The 18474-nt window shown below is 42.2% G+C and overlaps 1 protein-coding gene across 1 annotated transcript in view; it reads right to left on the reverse strand.

The window, feature by feature from the left end:
* LOC139389601 (substance-P receptor-like) overlaps positions 1–10977 on the reverse strand; it is a 40754-nt gene extending 29777 nt beyond the window's left edge. Inside the window, exon 1 of the mRNA XM_071136445.1 lies at positions 10477–10977. Coding sequence (XP_070992546.1) covers positions 10477–10886 — 410 coding nt within the window. The 5' untranslated portion in view covers positions 10887–10977. The remainder of the gene's footprint in view (positions 1–10476) is intronic.
* Positions 10978–18474: the final 7497 nt, after the last annotated feature.

The following is an 18474-nucleotide window of genomic DNA, read 5'->3' on the forward strand; positions in this document are numbered from 1 at the left end:
GTTGCAGGCAGCAGAACATTCTCCAAGGCGTCTCCAGACTCACGTCTGTCACGTGCTCAGTGTGAACCTGCTTTCATCTGCGAAGAGCACAGGGCGCCAGTGGCGAATTTGCCAATCTTGGTGTTCTCTGGCAAATGCCAAACGTCCTGCACGGTGTTGGGCTGTAAGCACAACCCCCACCTGTGGACGTCGGGCCCTCATACCACCCTCATGGAGTCTGTTTCTGACCGTTTGAGCAGACACATGCACATTTGTGGCCTGCTGGAGGTCATTTTGCAGGGCTCTGGCAGTGCTCCTCCTTGCACAAAGGCGGAGGTAGCGGTCCTGCTGCTGGGTTGTTGCCCTCCTACGGCCTCCTCCACGTCTCCTGATGTACTGGCCTGTCTCCTGGTAGCGCCTCCATGCTCTGAACACTACGCTGACTGACACAGCAAACCTTCTTGCCACAGCTCGCATTGATGTGCCATCCTGGAAGAGCTGCACTACCTGAGCCACTTGTGTGGGTTGCAGACTCCGTCTCATGCTACCACTAGAGTGAAAGCACAGCCAGCATTCAAAAGTGACCAAAACATCAGCCAGGAAGCATAGGAACTGAGAAGTGGTCTGTGGTCCCCACCTGCAGAACCACTCCTTTATTGGGGGTGTCTTGCTAATTGCCTATAATTTCCACCTGTCTATTCCATTTGCACAACAGCATGTGAAATTTATTGTCAATCAGTGTTGCTTCCTAAGTGGACAGTTTGATTTCACAGAAGTGTGATTGACTTGGAGTTACATTGTGTTGTTTTAGTGTTCCCTTTATTTTTTTGAGCAGTGTATAAATATGGTATTTATTTTTCTTGTGTTTTTGTTCTACTTTACTTTATTTTATAGTACTATATATTGATATTGATTACAGCACTGTTGTGAAAAGAGCTTCCAAGAAAAGGATTGCGCTGTACTCGTGCACGTGACAATAAAACTTGAAACAAAACATTGGCTATAGCCTGTCTGGAGTACCAAATGGATGGGGTTTACAGTTTTGGGACAATTCTATTGGTCAATTAAGCAGCAAGGTCAGTCAAGCACATACAGTTGAAGTCAGAAGTTTACATACACTTAGGTTGGAGTCATAAAAACTAGTTTTTCAACCACTCCACAAATTTCTTGTTAACAAACTATAGTTCTGGCAAGTCGGTTAGGACATCTACTTTGTGCAAGACACAAGTAATTTTTCAAACACAAGTCATTTTTCCAACAATTGTTTACAGACAGATTATTTCACTTATAACTCATTGTATCACATGCACTAAGTTGACTGTGCCTTTAAACAGCTTGGAAAAATCCAGAAAAAGATGTCATGGCTTTAGAAGCTTCTGTTAGGCTAATTGACATAATTTGAGTCAATTGGAGGTGTACCTGTGGATGTATTTCAAGGCCTACCTTCAAACTCAGTGCCTCTTTGCTTGACATCATGGAATAATCAAAAGAAATCACCCAAGACCGCAGAAAAAACATTGTAGACCTCCATAAGTCTGGTTCATCCTTGGGAGCAATTTCCAAATGCCTGAAGGTACCACGTTCATCTGTACAAACAATAGTACGCAAGTAGAAACACCAATGGACCACGCAGCTGTCATGCCTCTCAGGAAGTAGACGTATTCTGTCTCTTAGAGATTAACGTACTTTGGTGCGAAAAGAGCAAGTCATTCCCAGAACAACAACAAAGGACCTTGTGAAGATGCTGGAGGAAACAGGTACAAAAGTTTTTATATCTGTCACGTCCTGACCTTAGTTCCTTTTTTATGTCTCTGTTTCAGTTTGGTCAGGGCGTGAGTTGGGGTGGGCATTCTATGTTTTGTGTTCTATGTTTTCTATTTCTATGTGTTTGGCCTGGTATAGTTCCCAATCAGCAAAGGAATTGTAATTGTAATACAGTGAATTATAAGTGAAATAATCTCTGTAAACAATTGTTGGAAAAATGACTTGTGTCACGCACAAAGTAGATGTCCTAACTGACTTGCCAAAACTATAGTTTGTTAACAAGAAATGTGTGGAGTGGTTGAAAAACGAGTTTTAATGACTCCAACCTAGGTGTATGTAAACTTCAACTGTATATGGCATCTCTAAAATCTAAAACCTTCAGTAATGTACATCGTACCAGCTTCTTCCGGGCCTCCGAAGAAAAACAAGCCTGATGGCGGTAATAAAAACCTATTCTCAGCTTGAGCTTCCTTATCAAGTTCTCTACATGAACAGTGAAGCTCAGCTAGTCATCCACCCACACACCCAAATATTTTACACTTTTACTTGCTCCATAGTATGTCCAGCCAATGTAGCAATTACATGATTTTTAATATGCCTGGCATTTGAAAATACCATGCTTTTTGTTTTACCCAAATTTAGAACCAGCTTTAAATCATACAGGTTATGTTGTATGATGTTAAATGCTCTTTTGGGCATTTTCAAAAGCGAAAGATAAACTACTACCACTTGAATAAATAACAGTATCATCTGCATAAAAATGAACATCTGCTGTTTCAATAAGATCCCCAATATTGTTGATATGCAAAATGAACAACAGTGGGCCCAAAATAGAACCTTGCGGAACACCTGAGCATACCTCTATGGACTCCATTACACATTGTGTACGATTTGTTAGGTCATTTATAAACCAATCTAGAGCATGACAGTAATTCCCTAACATTTTAATCTTTGCACTAACACAGCATGGTCCACAATGTCAAATGCCTTCAACAAATCAATAAAGACAGACACACAATGTAACTTCTTGTCAAGAGCACAGTGGATGTCATATAAAACCTTCAATGTTGCTGAAACAGTGCCGTGGTCAAACCTACAACCTGATTGCATTTCATTTAAGATGTTGTTTTCTTGGAAGTAGGCCTTTAGCTGCCTACTAACTAAGTACTCCGGTACCTTTGACAATACAGACAATCTTGATGTGGGTCGATAGTTGTCAAGTAGCGAAGGATCTCCACCTTTCAGGAGTAGCAGTACAAAATTAGATTTCCATGTCTTGTGGATTTCCTTAACATCAAGCGTAAGGTTAAAAATACATGTTAAGGGGGAGCAATGATGTCTGCAGCTAGGTGTAGGAAGCGGGGGTCTAGTTCATCAGGGCCAGGGGATTTTTTTCCATCAATTTCTTTCAGGGCTTTATGCACGTCTGAAACAGAGGATGAAAATGAGAATCTGGTGAAAGAGTGAGTGCACAGGGGTGTCAGGTAAATTCATAGGGGGCTCAATTATACCTTTGACCTTTTCAAATAAACTCCCTGCATCTAAAAAATGCTGATTCAAGGTTTTCAGAATGGAGGTTCTCCCATTTACAATCTGTGTGTCTACCAACAATTGTTTGGGAGGCTGTGTATCTTTTTTTGCACTGCAAACCTTTCACTACTTGCCAAAATGTGGATGGATTATTTAAATTATCTGAAGTAGATTTCAGATAGTGGTCTGCTTTCAATTTACGGATCATAGCCAAGACGTTTAAAAGCCATCCAATCATCTGCCTAACCAGTCCCTCTCGCTTTAGCTCACATAGCATTTCGTTCCCTTATGATTTTTGTAAGTTCCTTAGTAAACCAAGGGTTCTCTCTGACCTTAATCCTGAATTTTTTGAAAGGGGCCTATTGCATACATCCTGGAATGCGTTATGGAAGTAAGAAAAGGCTAGTTCAACATCAGGGATTAATTCCAGTCTATTCCATTCAATGCTAGATACATCATGTAGAAAACCTTGAATATCAAACCGCTTCCAGTTTCTTTTCTTATTAATGACAAGTGGAGATTTCTTAAGTATTTTACCATCTCTCACACAGGCAATAGCACAGTGATCACTTATGTAATTTGCTAAAATACCAGAAGCATTAAAATAATGAGGAGTATTGTTTAAGATCAAATCAATCAAAGAGGATTTCAGAGGATATTTTATATTCAACCTAGTTACACTGTTGACAAACTGAGTGAGATTATGGGTATTGCATAGAATTTAGAGATGATCAGAGCTAGATGTTAACATGTCCTGATTCAGATCACCCATCAGGACAAACATTCTGTGATAACAATTTGAAAATACAATCCAGAGAGCCAGCAGTATCCGGTGGAGGTCTATAACAACAAGATACAAAAATATTTAAAGATGAGCCAAGGTTTAGGTTCAAAGACAGATATTGAAATTGCTTAGGTTTAGTAACAGAAGTCAGAACGACCACCGAGAACTTGTCTTTTATGTATATAGCAACACCACCACCCTTAGATTTACCATCTGTACGAAAAACATTGTAACCATTTATGCCAATATTTCTGTCTGTAAAATATTTTTTGAGCCAGGTTTCAGAAAGCATAAATACATCAGGGTCGGCAGTTATTATCCATATATTCACAAAATCAAGCTTCGGCAGAAGACTTCATACATTCCTATGCAAAAACTGCAGGCCACTGACTACTTCATTCGGCAGGGGTACAAAGGTCAGGACCTGGGTTAGATTGCACATTTCCAGACAGTAGAAGCAGCAAGATAATGGCTAGATCGAGGGTTACAACATTTGGATTGACAGACAGCACTTGAAGGAGAATTCAGAGTCACCAGAGTCTTTAACGCCACATGTTTCAGATGTGTGAAGTCCAGAGACATGGTACCAAGAGAACAGTCCTGACATTTAGGAGCAAGAGTCCCATTTCTCCCATTTTGTTTGAGAGAAATGTGCATAGTACTCACGTGTATTTACGGAGCAAGTGTGTGGTTTCTCACAAAACTTGAGGGAAAAACAGTCATATATTTCCTCATTCACAGAGCAACGGGCTCTAAAAGTATTGTCAACATTGTAAAAGCCAAGGGTAGACAACAGAAAAATGAACAACAGCAACATGTTGGTTTATAGCCTTAAGAGTCACTAATCAAATAGTCCAACCGCAGATCAATAAAAAAAAGTCAGCAATCACATGGTCCACCAGGGTCTGGTCTGGAGGTAGCGCTGCTGCATTGACCCCAGACTTTATACGTTTGACCCCCAGCACTGGGGGTTCATTCCCCGCATACTCCTTACTTATCTCCATTCACTTCCCTCTAACCTCCCCTATTTCATTCCTTCAAATTAACACATACAGAATGCTGTTGTCCTTTTCTATATAAAGCAATAAGATGAAGATGGGTGAGAGTGATGCAGATTCAGTGATTTGCCAAATCACAGTGAGTCAGGATTAGATGAGTGGAAAGTGAATGAAGAATCACGGACACAGTAGTCTGACTGCCACAGCAGATGGTACAATTGGGTTAACATGCAATTTAATGTGCTTTAAAGTGCTTTGCAGTACCTACCCTATGTTCACACACACACACACACACACACACACACACACACACACACACACACACACACACACACACACACACACACACACACACACACACACACACACACACACACACACACACACACACACACACACACACACACAGTATCACCCACACATGCTCTCTCACACAAATATATACACACACAAAAAGGTGGCAGGGCTTGTCAGTGTGTTTTGGTTTGGCAGGCTGAGGATCTGACTGTGTGTACATACTTACCAGGGTGTCTTCACTGGGAGACTGAGAGTCAGACAGCATTTTTGAATTTTGCAACACTGAATGTTTTAGCACCCACCACAAGCTGCTGGGGATATTGTCCATCGTCGACACACACCCATGCAGATATACTCAGACAGGCAAACGCATGCACTGACAAACAGACAAAAATACACACAAATGCATGCACGCACACACACATTGACAGACCGAGGCGCTACATGATAGACCTTACCAGTTACGTTTTGCATACAGGAGTGCATACATGATCACTGGCTCATTGAGTTTGTAAAGATAATGTGTTCATGAAGAGACAGGATTCATTAAGTTAATTACAGTATGTGGTTTAATAATGATGAATGGAGAGCTGACTACTAGCTTAACCCCTGTGTGTATAGTATTGCACCGCTCACAAGCAGTGTGTGTGGGGGGGGGGGGGGTAAAAATACGGACCCTGCTCAAAAGTAGTGCACTATATAGGGAATAGGGTGCCATTTTGGCCAACATTTGGGGTAAATTCAGATCCGTGTGTGTTTGGAGCGTGTCTCTCTGTGACCTTTCAGCACCTGACATGAAGCCTGCTCTTCCTACTCCAATTCCTCTCAGGGGTCATTTAATTTTAAAACACTGCAAAGGTCAAGTTCATGCAGACTCTACTGGTAGAAAAGCAGAGATATCCAGGCATTACAGACTATTACTGCTGGAGAATGAAGTCAGAGGACAAATCAGACAGCAGCATTCACATGAGAAGGGCTTATCTCACAAACAGAAATTGAGGTTAATTATAACAGCCATGTGATGGGTGAGTCTGTTTAAAAACAAAAGCCTGGAGATAAACAAAACAGTGAGGTCAAACACACATGCACACATATACACACGCAGGCACGCACACACACGAAGCACATCGGCACTTCCGGCGCCGTTCGCGTTCCTAGGAAACTATGCAGTTTTTTGTTTTTTTACGTGTTATTTCTTACATTAGTACCCCAGGTCATCTTAGGTTTCATTACATACAGTCGAGAAGAACTACTGAATATAAGATCAGCATCAACTCACCATCAGTACGACCAAGAATATGTTTTTCGCGACGCGGATCCTGTGTTCTGCCTTACAAACAGGACAACGGAGTGGATCCTATGCAGCGACCCAAAAAACGACTCCGAAAGAGAGGGAAACGAGGCGGTCTTCTGGTCAGACTCCGGAGACGGGCACAGCGCACACCACTCCCTAGCATTCTTCTTGCCAATGTCCAGTCTCTTGACAACAAGGTTGATGAAATCCGAGCAAGGGTAGCATTCCAGAGGGACATCAGAGACTGTAACGTTCTTTGCTTCACGGAAACGTGGCTTACTGGAGAGACGCAATCCGAAGCGGTGCAGCCAACAGGTTTCTCCACGCATCGCGCAGACAGGAAAAAACATCTTTCTGGTAAAAAGAGGGGCGGGGGCGTATGCCTTATGACTAACGTGACATGGTGCGATGAAAGAAACATACAGGAACTCAAATCCTTCTGTTCACCTGATTTAGAATTCCTCACAATCAAATGTAGACCGCATTATCTACCAAGAGAATTCTCTTCGATTATAATCACAGCCGTATATATCCCCCCCCAAGCAGACACATCGATGGCTCTGAACGAACTTTATTTAACTCTCTGCAAACTGGAAACAATTTATCCGGAGGCTGCATTCATTGTAGCTGGGGATTTTAACAAGGCTAATCTGAAAACAAGACTCCCCAAATTTTATCAGCATATCGATTGCGCAACCAGGGGAGGAAAGACCTTGGACCATTGTTACTCTAACTTCCGCGACGCATATAAGGCCCTGCCCCGCCCCCCTTTCGGAAAAGCTGACCACGACTCCATTTTGTTGATCCCTGCCTACAGACAGAAACTAAAACAAGAGGCTCCCACGCTGAGGTCTGTCCAACGCTGGTCCGACCAAGCTGACTCCACACTCCAAGACTGCTTCCATCACGTGGACTGGGAGATGTTTCGTATTGCGTCAGATAACAACATTGATGAATACGCTGATTCGGTGTGCGAGTTCATTAGAACGTGCGTTGAAGATGTCGTTCCCATAGCAACGATTAAAACATTCCCTAACCAGAAACCGTGGATTGATGGCAGCATTCGTGTGAAACTGAAAGCGCGAACCACTGCTTTTAATCAGGGCAAGGTGTCTGGTAACATGACCGAATACAAACAGTGCAGCTATTCCCTCCGCAAGGCTATCAAACAAGCTAAGCGCCAGTACAGAGACAAAGTAGAATCTCAAATCAACGGCTCAGACACAAGAGGCATGTGGCAGGGTCTACAGTCAATCACGGACTACAGGAAGAAACCCAGCCCAGTCACGGACCAGGATGTCTTGCTCCCAGGCAGACTAAATAACTTTTTTGCCCGCTTTGAGGACAATACAGTGCCACTGACACGGCCTGCAACGAAAACATGCGGTCTCTCCTTCACTGCAGCCGAGGTGAGTAAGACATTTAAACGTGTTAACCCTCGCAAGGCTGCAGGCCCAGATGGCATCCCCAGCCGCGCCCTCAGAGCATGCGCAGACCAGCTGGCCGGTGTGTTTACGGACATATTCAATCAATCCCTATACCAGTCTGCTGTTCCCACATGCTTCAAGAGGGCCACCATTGTTCCTGTTCCCAAGAAAGCTAAGGTAACTGAGCTAAATGACTACCGCCCCGTAGCACTCACATCCGTCATCATGAAGTGCTTTGAGAGACTAGTCAAGGACCATATCACCTCCACCCTACCTGACACCCTAGACCCACTCCAATTTGCTTACCGCCCAAATAGGTCCACAGACGATGCAATCTCAACCACACTGCACACTGCCCTAACCCATCTGGACAAGAGGAATACCTATGTGAGAATGCTGTTCATCGACTACAGCTCGGCATTCAACACCATAGTACCCTCCAAGCTCGTCATCAAGCTCGAGACCCTGGGTCTCGACCCCGCCCTGTGCAACTGGGTACTGGACTTCCTGACGGGCCGCCCCCAGGTGGTGAGGGTAGGCAACAACATCTCCTCCCCGCTGATCCTCAACACTGGGGCCCCACAAGGTTGCGTTCTGAGCCCTCTCCTGTACTCCCTGTTCACCCACGACTGCGTGGCCACGCACGCCTCCAACTCAATCATCAAGTTTGCGGACGACACAACAGTGGTAGGCTTGATTACCAACAACGATGAGACGGCCTACAGGGAGGAGGTGAGGGCCCTCGGAGTGTGGTGTCAGGAAAACAACCTCACACTCAACGTCAACAAAACTAAGGAGATGATTGTGGACTTCAGGAAACAGCAGAGGGAACACCCCCCTATCCACATCGATGGAACAGTAGTGGAGAGGGTAGCAAGTTTTAAGTTCCTCGGCATACACATCACAGACAAACTGAATTGGTCCACTCACACAGACAGCATCGTGAAGAAGGCGCAGCAGCGCCTCTTCAACCTCAGGAGGCTGAAGAAATTCGGCTTGTCACCAAAAGCACTCACAAACTTCTACAGATGCACAATCGAGAGCATCCTGGCGGGCTGTATCACCGCCTGGTATGGCAACTGCACCGCCCTCAACCGTAAGGCTCTCCAGAGGGTAGTGAGGTCTGCACAACGCATCACCGGGGGCAAACTACCTGCCCTCCAGGACACCTACACCACCCGATGTCACAGGAAGGCCATAAAGATCATCAAGGACATCAACCACCCGAGCCACTGCCTGTTCACCCCGCTATCATCCAGAAGGCGAGGTCAGTACAGGTGCATCAAAGCTGGGACCGAGAGACTGAAAAACAGCTTCTATCTCAAGGCCATCAGACTGTTAAACAGCCACCACTAACACTGAGTGGCTGCTGCCAACACACTGACACTGACTCAACTCCAGCCACTTTAATAATGGGAATTGATGGGAAATGATGTAAATATATCACTAGCCACTTTAAACAATGCTACCTTATATAAATGTTACTTACCCTACATTATTCATCTCATACGTATATACTGTACTCTATATCATCGACGGTATCCTTATGTAATACATGTATCACTAGCCACTTTATACTATACTATGCCACTTTGTTTACATACTCATCTCATTTGTACATACTGTACCCGATACCATCTACTGTATCTTGCCTATGCTGCTCTGTACCATCACTCATTCATATATCCTTATGTACATATTCTTTATCCCCTTACACTGTGTACAAGACAGTAGTTTTGGAATTGTTAGTTAGATTACTTGTTATTACTGCATTGTCGGAACTAGAAGCACAAGCATTTCGCTACACTCGCATTAACATCTGCTAACCATGTGTATGTGACAAATAAAATTTGATTTGATTTGATTTGCATGCACACACACACAACATACCACAGCACTCTAACACCACAGCCTCTGTCACCTTACATGAATACATAACATGAACACATCTACTATATACATTATTATTAACATCAATTATATATAGCAGTTGCTGATTGACATACCCTAAATAACCGTTTGAATTGCAGTGCACAAATTAAATATATATTGATTGGTTGGTTTGATCGATTTGATGAAGGATGTAGTAGCAGTGGCAGTAGCATAACTCCAGAACCAATTTTTTTGAATGAATACATTACTAGCTATATAACATGTCTATGTAACCTATGTATAAATGTTACTGTCTTAATCCTAATATGTTATAACATAGTTATTAGGCTACTAATAACTTGGTGACTGGATTCAAGTGCATTATTGTTATTATTAAAGTTAATTTTTGTTCTGTTTGATTTATTGTCACCATAAACATACATTCTAGCCTTTGGATTAAATTCACATTTGTTACATCAGTGTGAAACATAAGAAGCTGCGCATTGAAACGTTTCCCCAAACAGAACTCACCTGTCCACCGCTATCGCAGTCATAGAGTATATACTAGCGAAGACAGCAGCGACGGGGAAGAAGTTGTGAAAGCGACAGTACATCAGCCCGAAGTACCACTCGTTGTGCACGGAATAGATGAAGTTGATAACGGTGTTGAAGGCAGACATAGACGCTTCAGCAAACGCGAGGTTCAACAGAAAATAGTTGGTCACAGTTCGCATTCGTTTATGCGCCATAATGATCCAAATTACCACGACGTTCCCCACCAGAGACACAGTAACCATGCAACTGTAGGCGAATGCCCATAGCACAATTCTCCAAACGGGTTGCACAAACTGGTTCCAGTCCTGATCAGTTCCATTGACCCCTGAAGAGTTGGTCCAATTGCTTGGCAATTTTAAATCAGTCGTGGTGAACAAGGGATCCATTTTTTTGGTGTTCTGCTGTTGACAATAATATAATTAGTCCATGCAACACCTATGAAATGTACATTAATCAACCAGTTACTGATTGAATAAATGGTAAGAAATCATCTTGGAGAATGCTGATGTCTTTCAATTGAAACTTTCTTTTCTTAGACTGGTAACATGATGTAATGATCACTGAAAAGCAGCTCACACAGAGAACATTTAGAATAACCCGCAGTTATTAGAAATGTAATTTGGATAAGAAAATTAATGTGTATTTAAATTGACTCCACTCGCGTAAAATGTAGGTGTTCTCTGGTACATGGCGTTCAAAGGAGCACCTCTTCTCCACCGCAGCAAAAAGACACAGGACGTGAAAGAAGCTGTTCCTAGACTTGACTCCACTCTCCAGCGCTCTACTCCGTACCCTATACTCTTGGCTCATTGAGGTGCGCTCTCTCTCTCTCTCTCTCTCTCTCTCTCTCTCTCTCTCATACTTAGCACGCGTACGCAAATATCAGATATTTTCAACAATTGTATATGGTTGTTCAACGAGCCCAGCATAGTTTAGCAAATTCTTAATTGTCTAAATTTAGACAATTGAGAGATATGTAGCCGACAAATACATATTGCTACTGTAGGATATGGGGATACCTATAGTGAATGGGTGATGTATATAAACTGAGTGTAATTCATTATAGGCTCTACCCCACTATTTTCAATCAGCTAACATAGGCCACATATTCTGACAACATTGGGGAAACGAGACATGGTGCCAAAATATTGGAAAAGGGTAAAGAGAGGGTTAGATTAGAGAGAGACTAATATGAATGTTGCTCTGTTTTCCTTTCCCCAAATTGGTGTAAAAAGTGTAGAAGATACTTATACTGAGGTGTTTTTTTTTAGAGACCTCTGAAAACGTACCTGATGGGCTTCTATTGCATGCGCCATAAGGGGATAGATAGTACTCTATGTCAAGCATAACTGAAATCAGGTCCTGAAACCTGAAAGAGCAGGGAAATTAATTTTAAGTCAGTTATCACAACTGACTGTCTGTCACATGTTCCTGCTCACTCTCCATCTGGTGGCCTTTTCTGCCTCAACCACCCAATGCTCTGTGGCGCTCTCTGCACTATAATGGTCATAGCTAAATTACTGAATGAATGTTGTACCCAAGGAATTGGGGCAGATTGACAATCAGTCAATGTGCTTGAGTAACACAGAGAGTGAGAGAGACAGCGAGAGAGACAGCGAGAGAGAGAGAGATACATTCCTAGAGGCCCAGGGATAAATGCTTCTGTGGGATTTTCTGTGTCTGAATGTCTAAGTGACTGGTTAGGGCCAGTTTGCGCTGTTCTGTGAAGGGAGTAGTACACAGCGTTGTACGAGATCTTCAGTTTATTGGCAATTTCTCACATGGAATAGCCTTCATTTCTTAGAACAAGAATAGACTGACAAGTTTCAGAAGAAAGCACTTTGTTTTTGACAATTTTGAGCCTGTAATCGAACCCAAAAATGCTGATGCTCAAGATACTCAACTAGTCTAAAGAAGGCCAGTTTTATTGCTTTTTTAATCAGATCAACAGTTTTCAGCTGTGCTAACATAGTTGCAAAAGGGTTTTCTAATGATCAGTTAGCCTTTTAAAATGATTAACTTGGATTAGCTCACACAACGTGCCATTGAAACACAGAAGGGATGGTTGCTGATAATGGACCTCTGTATGCCTATGTAGATATACCATATAAAAACAGACGTTTTCAGCTACAATAGTCATTTACAACATTAACAATGTCTACGCTGTATTTCTGATCAATTTGATGTTATTTTAATGAAAAATAGCTTTTATTTAAAAAATAAGGACATTTCTAAGTGACCCCGAACCTTTGAACGGTAGTGTATGTAGTAATACGCTTTAACAAGGACATTGCATTTTATAAGGCCATTGCTCGCCTCTGTCACAGGCTTTCACATGACGTGAGCTCAGCCTGGGAGCCGGGGCTAGGGCATTGCAGTTCTTGGAATATCCTCTTCAGAATTGAGAAAAGACTACACAATGGTAGCCTGTCATAGTACTACTAGCATCATATGCTGTAGTAATCCCATCACTGAAAATAATGGAGGTTGATTCATGTGTCTTACTTCAATCAATCAATCAAATGTATTTATAAAGCCCTTCTTACATCAGCTGATGTCACAAAGTGCTGTACAGAAACCCAGCCTAAAATCCCGAACAGCAAGCATTGCAGGTGTAGAAGCACGGTGGCTAGGAAAAACTCCCTAGAAAGGCCAGAACCTAGGAAGAAACCTAGAGAGGAACCAGGCTATGAGGGGTGGCCAGTCCTCTTCTGGCTGTGCCGGGTGGAGATTATAACAGAACATGGCCAAGATGTTCATAAATGACCAGCATGGTCAAATAATAATAATCACAGTAGTTGTCGAGGGTGCAGCAAGTCAGCACCTCAGGAGTAAATGTCAGTTGACTTTTCATAGCCGATCATTCAGCGTATCTCTACCGCTCCTGCTGTCTCTAGAGAGTTGAAAACGGCAGGTCTGGGACAGGTAGCACGTTCGGTGAACAGGTCAGGGTTCCATAGCTGCAGGCAGAACAGTTGAAATTGGAGCAGCAGCACGGCCAGGTGGACTGGGGACAGCAAGGAGTCATCATGCCAGGTAGTCCTGAGGGATGGTCCTAGGGCTCAGGTCCTCCGAGAGAGAGAGAGAGAGAGAGAAAGAAAGAAAGAAAGAAAGAAAGAAAGAAAGAAAGAAAGAAAGAAAGAAAGAAAGAAAGAAAGAAAGAAAGAAAGAGAGAAAGAAAGAGAGAGAAAGAGAGAAAGGGAGAGAATTAGAGAGAGCATACTTAAAATCACACAAGACACCGGATAAGACAGGAGAAATCCTCCAGATATAACAGACAGACCCTAGCCACGCTGACACATAAACTACTGCAGCATAAATACTGGAGGCTGAGACAGGAGGGGTCGGGAGACACTGTGGCCCCATCCGACGATACCCCCGGACAAGGCCAAATAGGCAGGATATAACCCCACCCACTTTGCCAATGCATAGCCCCCACACCACTAGAGGGATAACTTCAACCACCAACTTACCATCCTGAGACAAGGCCGAGTATAGCCCACAAATATCTTCGCAACGGCACAGCCCAAGGGGGGGCGTCAACCCGGATGGATGTGTAATGTACCTACTACAATTGAGAAGAAGAATTTAAAATATTATTCCACATAGAGCAACCATTGACATGCCTGACAGCATAGTGGTAACATCATTAATTATGCACTTATACAGTAGGACCAACGTGGTTATACATCACTAAACAGCTGGAAGCCCTTGCAATGAAGTCTGTCTATTGATTATCATCCATAGGATTGCTTAAAAGCTCACAAGTGCAGAGGATGCTACGGTGTAACTACTGTACAGATGTATGATCTTCAATTTGTATGAAATTAAATTGAGCCAGTTACAGCAGGAGATTATCCTGGAGCAACATGAAATTTGAATTATTATGTGGATTGTAATTCATGGAAAGTTTTGCAGGGGTCGATAGATTTTTGGTAAGGGAAAATCAAGTCTAGATTTCAAAGTGGAAATTACAAACTTCAGAAGCCTGTCACACCCTGATCTGTTTAACCTGTCTTTGTGATTGTCTCCACTCCCCTCCAGGTATCGCCTATCTGCCCCATTATCCCCTGTGAATTTATACCTGTGGTTTCGGTTCGCCTGTTGCCAGTTCTTCTTTGTCAAGTCAACCAGCGTTTTTGCCTCAGCTCCTGTTTTTTCCAGTCTCTCTTTTTCTCGCCCTCCTGGTTTTGACCCTTGCCTGTCCTGACCCTGAGCCTGCCTGCTGTCCAGTGCCGTTGCTCCATCTCTGGTTTACTGACCCCTGCCTGCCTTGATCTGTCTATTGCCACCCATGATGGATTATTAAAACATTGTTAATTCGACATTGTTTGCATCTGGGTCTTACCTTCATACTTGATGAAGCCTTTTAAAACCGCAAATACAATACAGAAGAGTTCTCCTGCAACAGAGTGGTCAAATGAAGATCCTACATCTGTACCGCCATACAGTACAGTATGTCATTATCTTGGATAACAGTAGGTTTCATCATAATGTGAGCTTCTATTACTGTAAACGTTATCTCTAAGATCTACAGAATCATCTATTATTGGAGAGAAAATATGGTATTCATCTAACTACTAGCTATGAACTTGAGGACGAAAGGGTGGTCATGAAATGTATGGTCCAGAATATTGGGGGTTCTCTCTACCTGTCTCTCCTCTCCATGCTCCCCGCCTTGTGAGTCACACACAGCCTTTCTTTCCTGATCACTGTCCTCTATCCTCTCCCTCATCCTCTTTAATACGTCCTTCTTAAATTCCATTCTCTCTCAACTAAACGTTCTATTTTTTGCATGACGTCACTTATTTCCTATAGGGGGAAATAAGTAATCAGTGGTCCAAGGTAATCATCGGGACTGCTTAAAACATGTCAGCAATTCAACATTCTCACCAGTTCCCCTATAGGCAATGGGAGAGAGATGATTGAATCATATACAACATTGTTTCACATTAATTTAATGATTTTCATTTTGGCACAGTACATGCATGTTATTGTTAGCATGGCAACCTGCACAATGTTAATGGCTCACAGTATAGGTAGAGGAAAACTAGATTATCCTGTCACCTTAGAGACGAGGAAGAAAATAAATGTTTAATATAGCGATGTCCAGAAACAGAACCAAACTCCTGTTATCTGGACTGTTATTATTACACAGTAATAATCAATGATGCAGTAAATGTCTTTGGACTCTAATATTGTGTCTTTGGGCTCTAATATCCTGATCTATGTCAGAGTAGTTTCAGAGTAGTTTCAGTCCAGCACTTTCTCACAATGAAGGATGGTGGTTCAGATAAGATGCTAATTGTCTAATTCCCTTTTGGAATAATTACACCAGTGTTTAAAGGACAGATTCAATAGACAAAACATTAATAAGAATGAGCTTAGTCCTTAGCTCTCTGACCTTTGTCCTGGTGATTTACATGAGAACACCTCAGAATTCAAAGTGCTTTCTGGTCAAATGAGCTCTTCTGTTATGACATTTTTGCAACCTGCTTTGAATGCCAAAAGCTGACTTTTTTCTCCTCTTGTTTCTGACAACTCTTCATCCACAGTTTTTTGGGGGTGGGAGAGTTGGTCAACCCAGACCCATGTGTTTCATTATTTCTAAATAGTCACTCTGAGTCACCCTATTCTGATGTATATCTAATGGGGGATTATAAAAAGTTGAGAATTCATATAATATCCTGTTAAGCTACACTACCGGTCAAAAGTTTGAAGTGCCTTTTTTCAGTCAGGCAATAAAATACAGTACCAGTCAAAAGTTTGGACACGCCTACTCATTCAAGGGTTTTTCTTTATTTTTAAATACATCAAAACTATGAAATAACACATATGATATCATGTAGTAACCAAAAAAGTGTTAAACAAATCCAAATATATTTCATATTTGAGATTCTTCAAATAGCCAACCTTTGCCTTGATGACAGCTTTGCACATGCTTGGTATTCTCTCAACCAGCTTCACCTGGAATGCTTTTCCAACAGTCTTAAAGGAGTTCCCACATATGCTGAGCACTTGTTGGCTGCTTTTCCTTCACTCTGACTCATCCCAAACCATCTCAATTTGGTTGAGGTCGGAGGAATGTGGAGGCCAGGTCATCTGAATTAGCACTCCATCACTCTCCTTCTTGGTAAAATAGCCCTTACACCGCCTGGAGGTCTGTTGGGTCATTGTCCTGTTGAAAAACAAATGATAGTCCCACTAAGCCCAAACCAGAAGGGATGGCGTATCGCTGCAGAATGTTGTGGTAGCCATGCTGGTTAAGTGTGCCTTGAATTCTGAATAAATCACAGACAGTGTCACCAGCAATGCACCCCCACACCATAACACCTTTGCCTCTATGTTTTAAGGTGAGAAATACACATGCGGAGATCATCCACTGCCCCACACTGTGTCTCATAAAACCCCAAAATCTCAAATTTGGACTCCAGACCAAATGACACATTTCCACCGGTCTAATGTCCATTGCTTGTGTTTCTTGGCCCAAGCAAGTCTCTTCTTATTGGAGTCCTTTAGTAGGGGTTTCTTTGCAGCAATTTGACCATGAAGGCCGGATTCACACAGTCTCCTCTGAACAGATGATGTTGAGATGTGTCTGTTATTTGAACTCAGAGAAGCATTTATTTGTGCTGCAATTTCTGAGGCTGGTAACTTTAATTAATGTATCCTCTGCAGCAGAGGTAACTCTGGGTCTTCCATTCCTGTGGCGGTCCTCATGAGAGCCAGTTTCTTCATAGCACTTGATTTTTGCGATTGCACTTGAAGAAACTTTCAAAGTTCTTGAAATGTTCCATATTGACATGTCTTAAAGTAATGATGGACTGTCGTTTCTCTTTGCTTATTTGAGCTGTTCTTGCCATAATATGGAATTGGTCTTTTACCAAATAGGTCTATCTTCTGTATACCACCCCTATCTTGTCACAACACAATTGATTGGCTCAAACGCATTAAGAAGTTAAAGAAATGCCACAAATTAACTTTTAACAAGGCACACCTGTTCATTTAAATGCATTCCAGGTGACTATCTTGTGAAGATGGTTGAGAGAATGCCAAGAGTGTGCGAAGTTGTCATCAAGGCAAAGGGTGGCTATTTGAAGAATCTCAAATAAATAATACATTTTGATTTGTTTAACACTTTTTTGGTTACTACATGATTCCACGTGTGTTATTTCATGTCCTCCCTATTATTCTAAACTCTTGGATAAGTAGGTGTTCTAAAACTTTTGACCGGTAGTGTATATTCCCACTTTCACTCACAATGACATGACAACCACTGTGACAGTCATTCATTTCGTCAGTCCATCAGTCGGTCACTGGTTATGTGAGTTGGCATCCAATAGACTGACCCCAACGTGCATCTGGCCAGTAATTCATTCAGTGATCCCCAATGCCCTCAGCACAACCATCTATAATTCATGAATTATCCATTATTGAATATTAAGCAATAAACAAGCCACCCATATTCCAGGCACGCTCTGGTGTATGTGTGAGTGGCAGCGAGGAGCAGCTTGTTATCCATTGAAATGCAAGAGGGCTTCAAATCCCCAAAACGTGCATTTAGTTGTAGATGGAATTAGCTACCTTAGCTACTTAGCTACCTAAATCCTGTTCACATCAATGGTATGTAATGACTCGTAGATCCAAAGGCATAGGCTATTGATTAGACCTTGCAAGGGCTTTAAAATCTAATACAGGTGTGGGGCTAGAGCAGGAAAATAATCCTGAAGCAACAGGAAATGTGAATTTTTATGTGGATAATAATTAATGGGCATGTCTTGATTGATTGATTGATTGATTGATTGATTAATTGGACTCACTATTCTTAGAGTCAGTTTGCTAATACAGTATTCATTCAATAAAATGTAGCCTAAATGTTAAAAGAGTCTGAAAGCAGTAGTCTTAGGCTATTGAAATACTGTTCTGTATCTTCTGTTTCCTGTAAGAAATATTATATTGCCAATAGGTTTGCAA

This window comes from Oncorhynchus clarkii, chromosome 30 (genome assembly GCF_045791955.1).
Source record: "Oncorhynchus clarkii lewisi isolate Uvic-CL-2024 chromosome 30, UVic_Ocla_1.0, whole genome shotgun sequence".
Taxonomy (NCBI): Eukaryota; Metazoa; Chordata; class Actinopteri; order Salmoniformes; family Salmonidae; genus Oncorhynchus; species Oncorhynchus clarkii.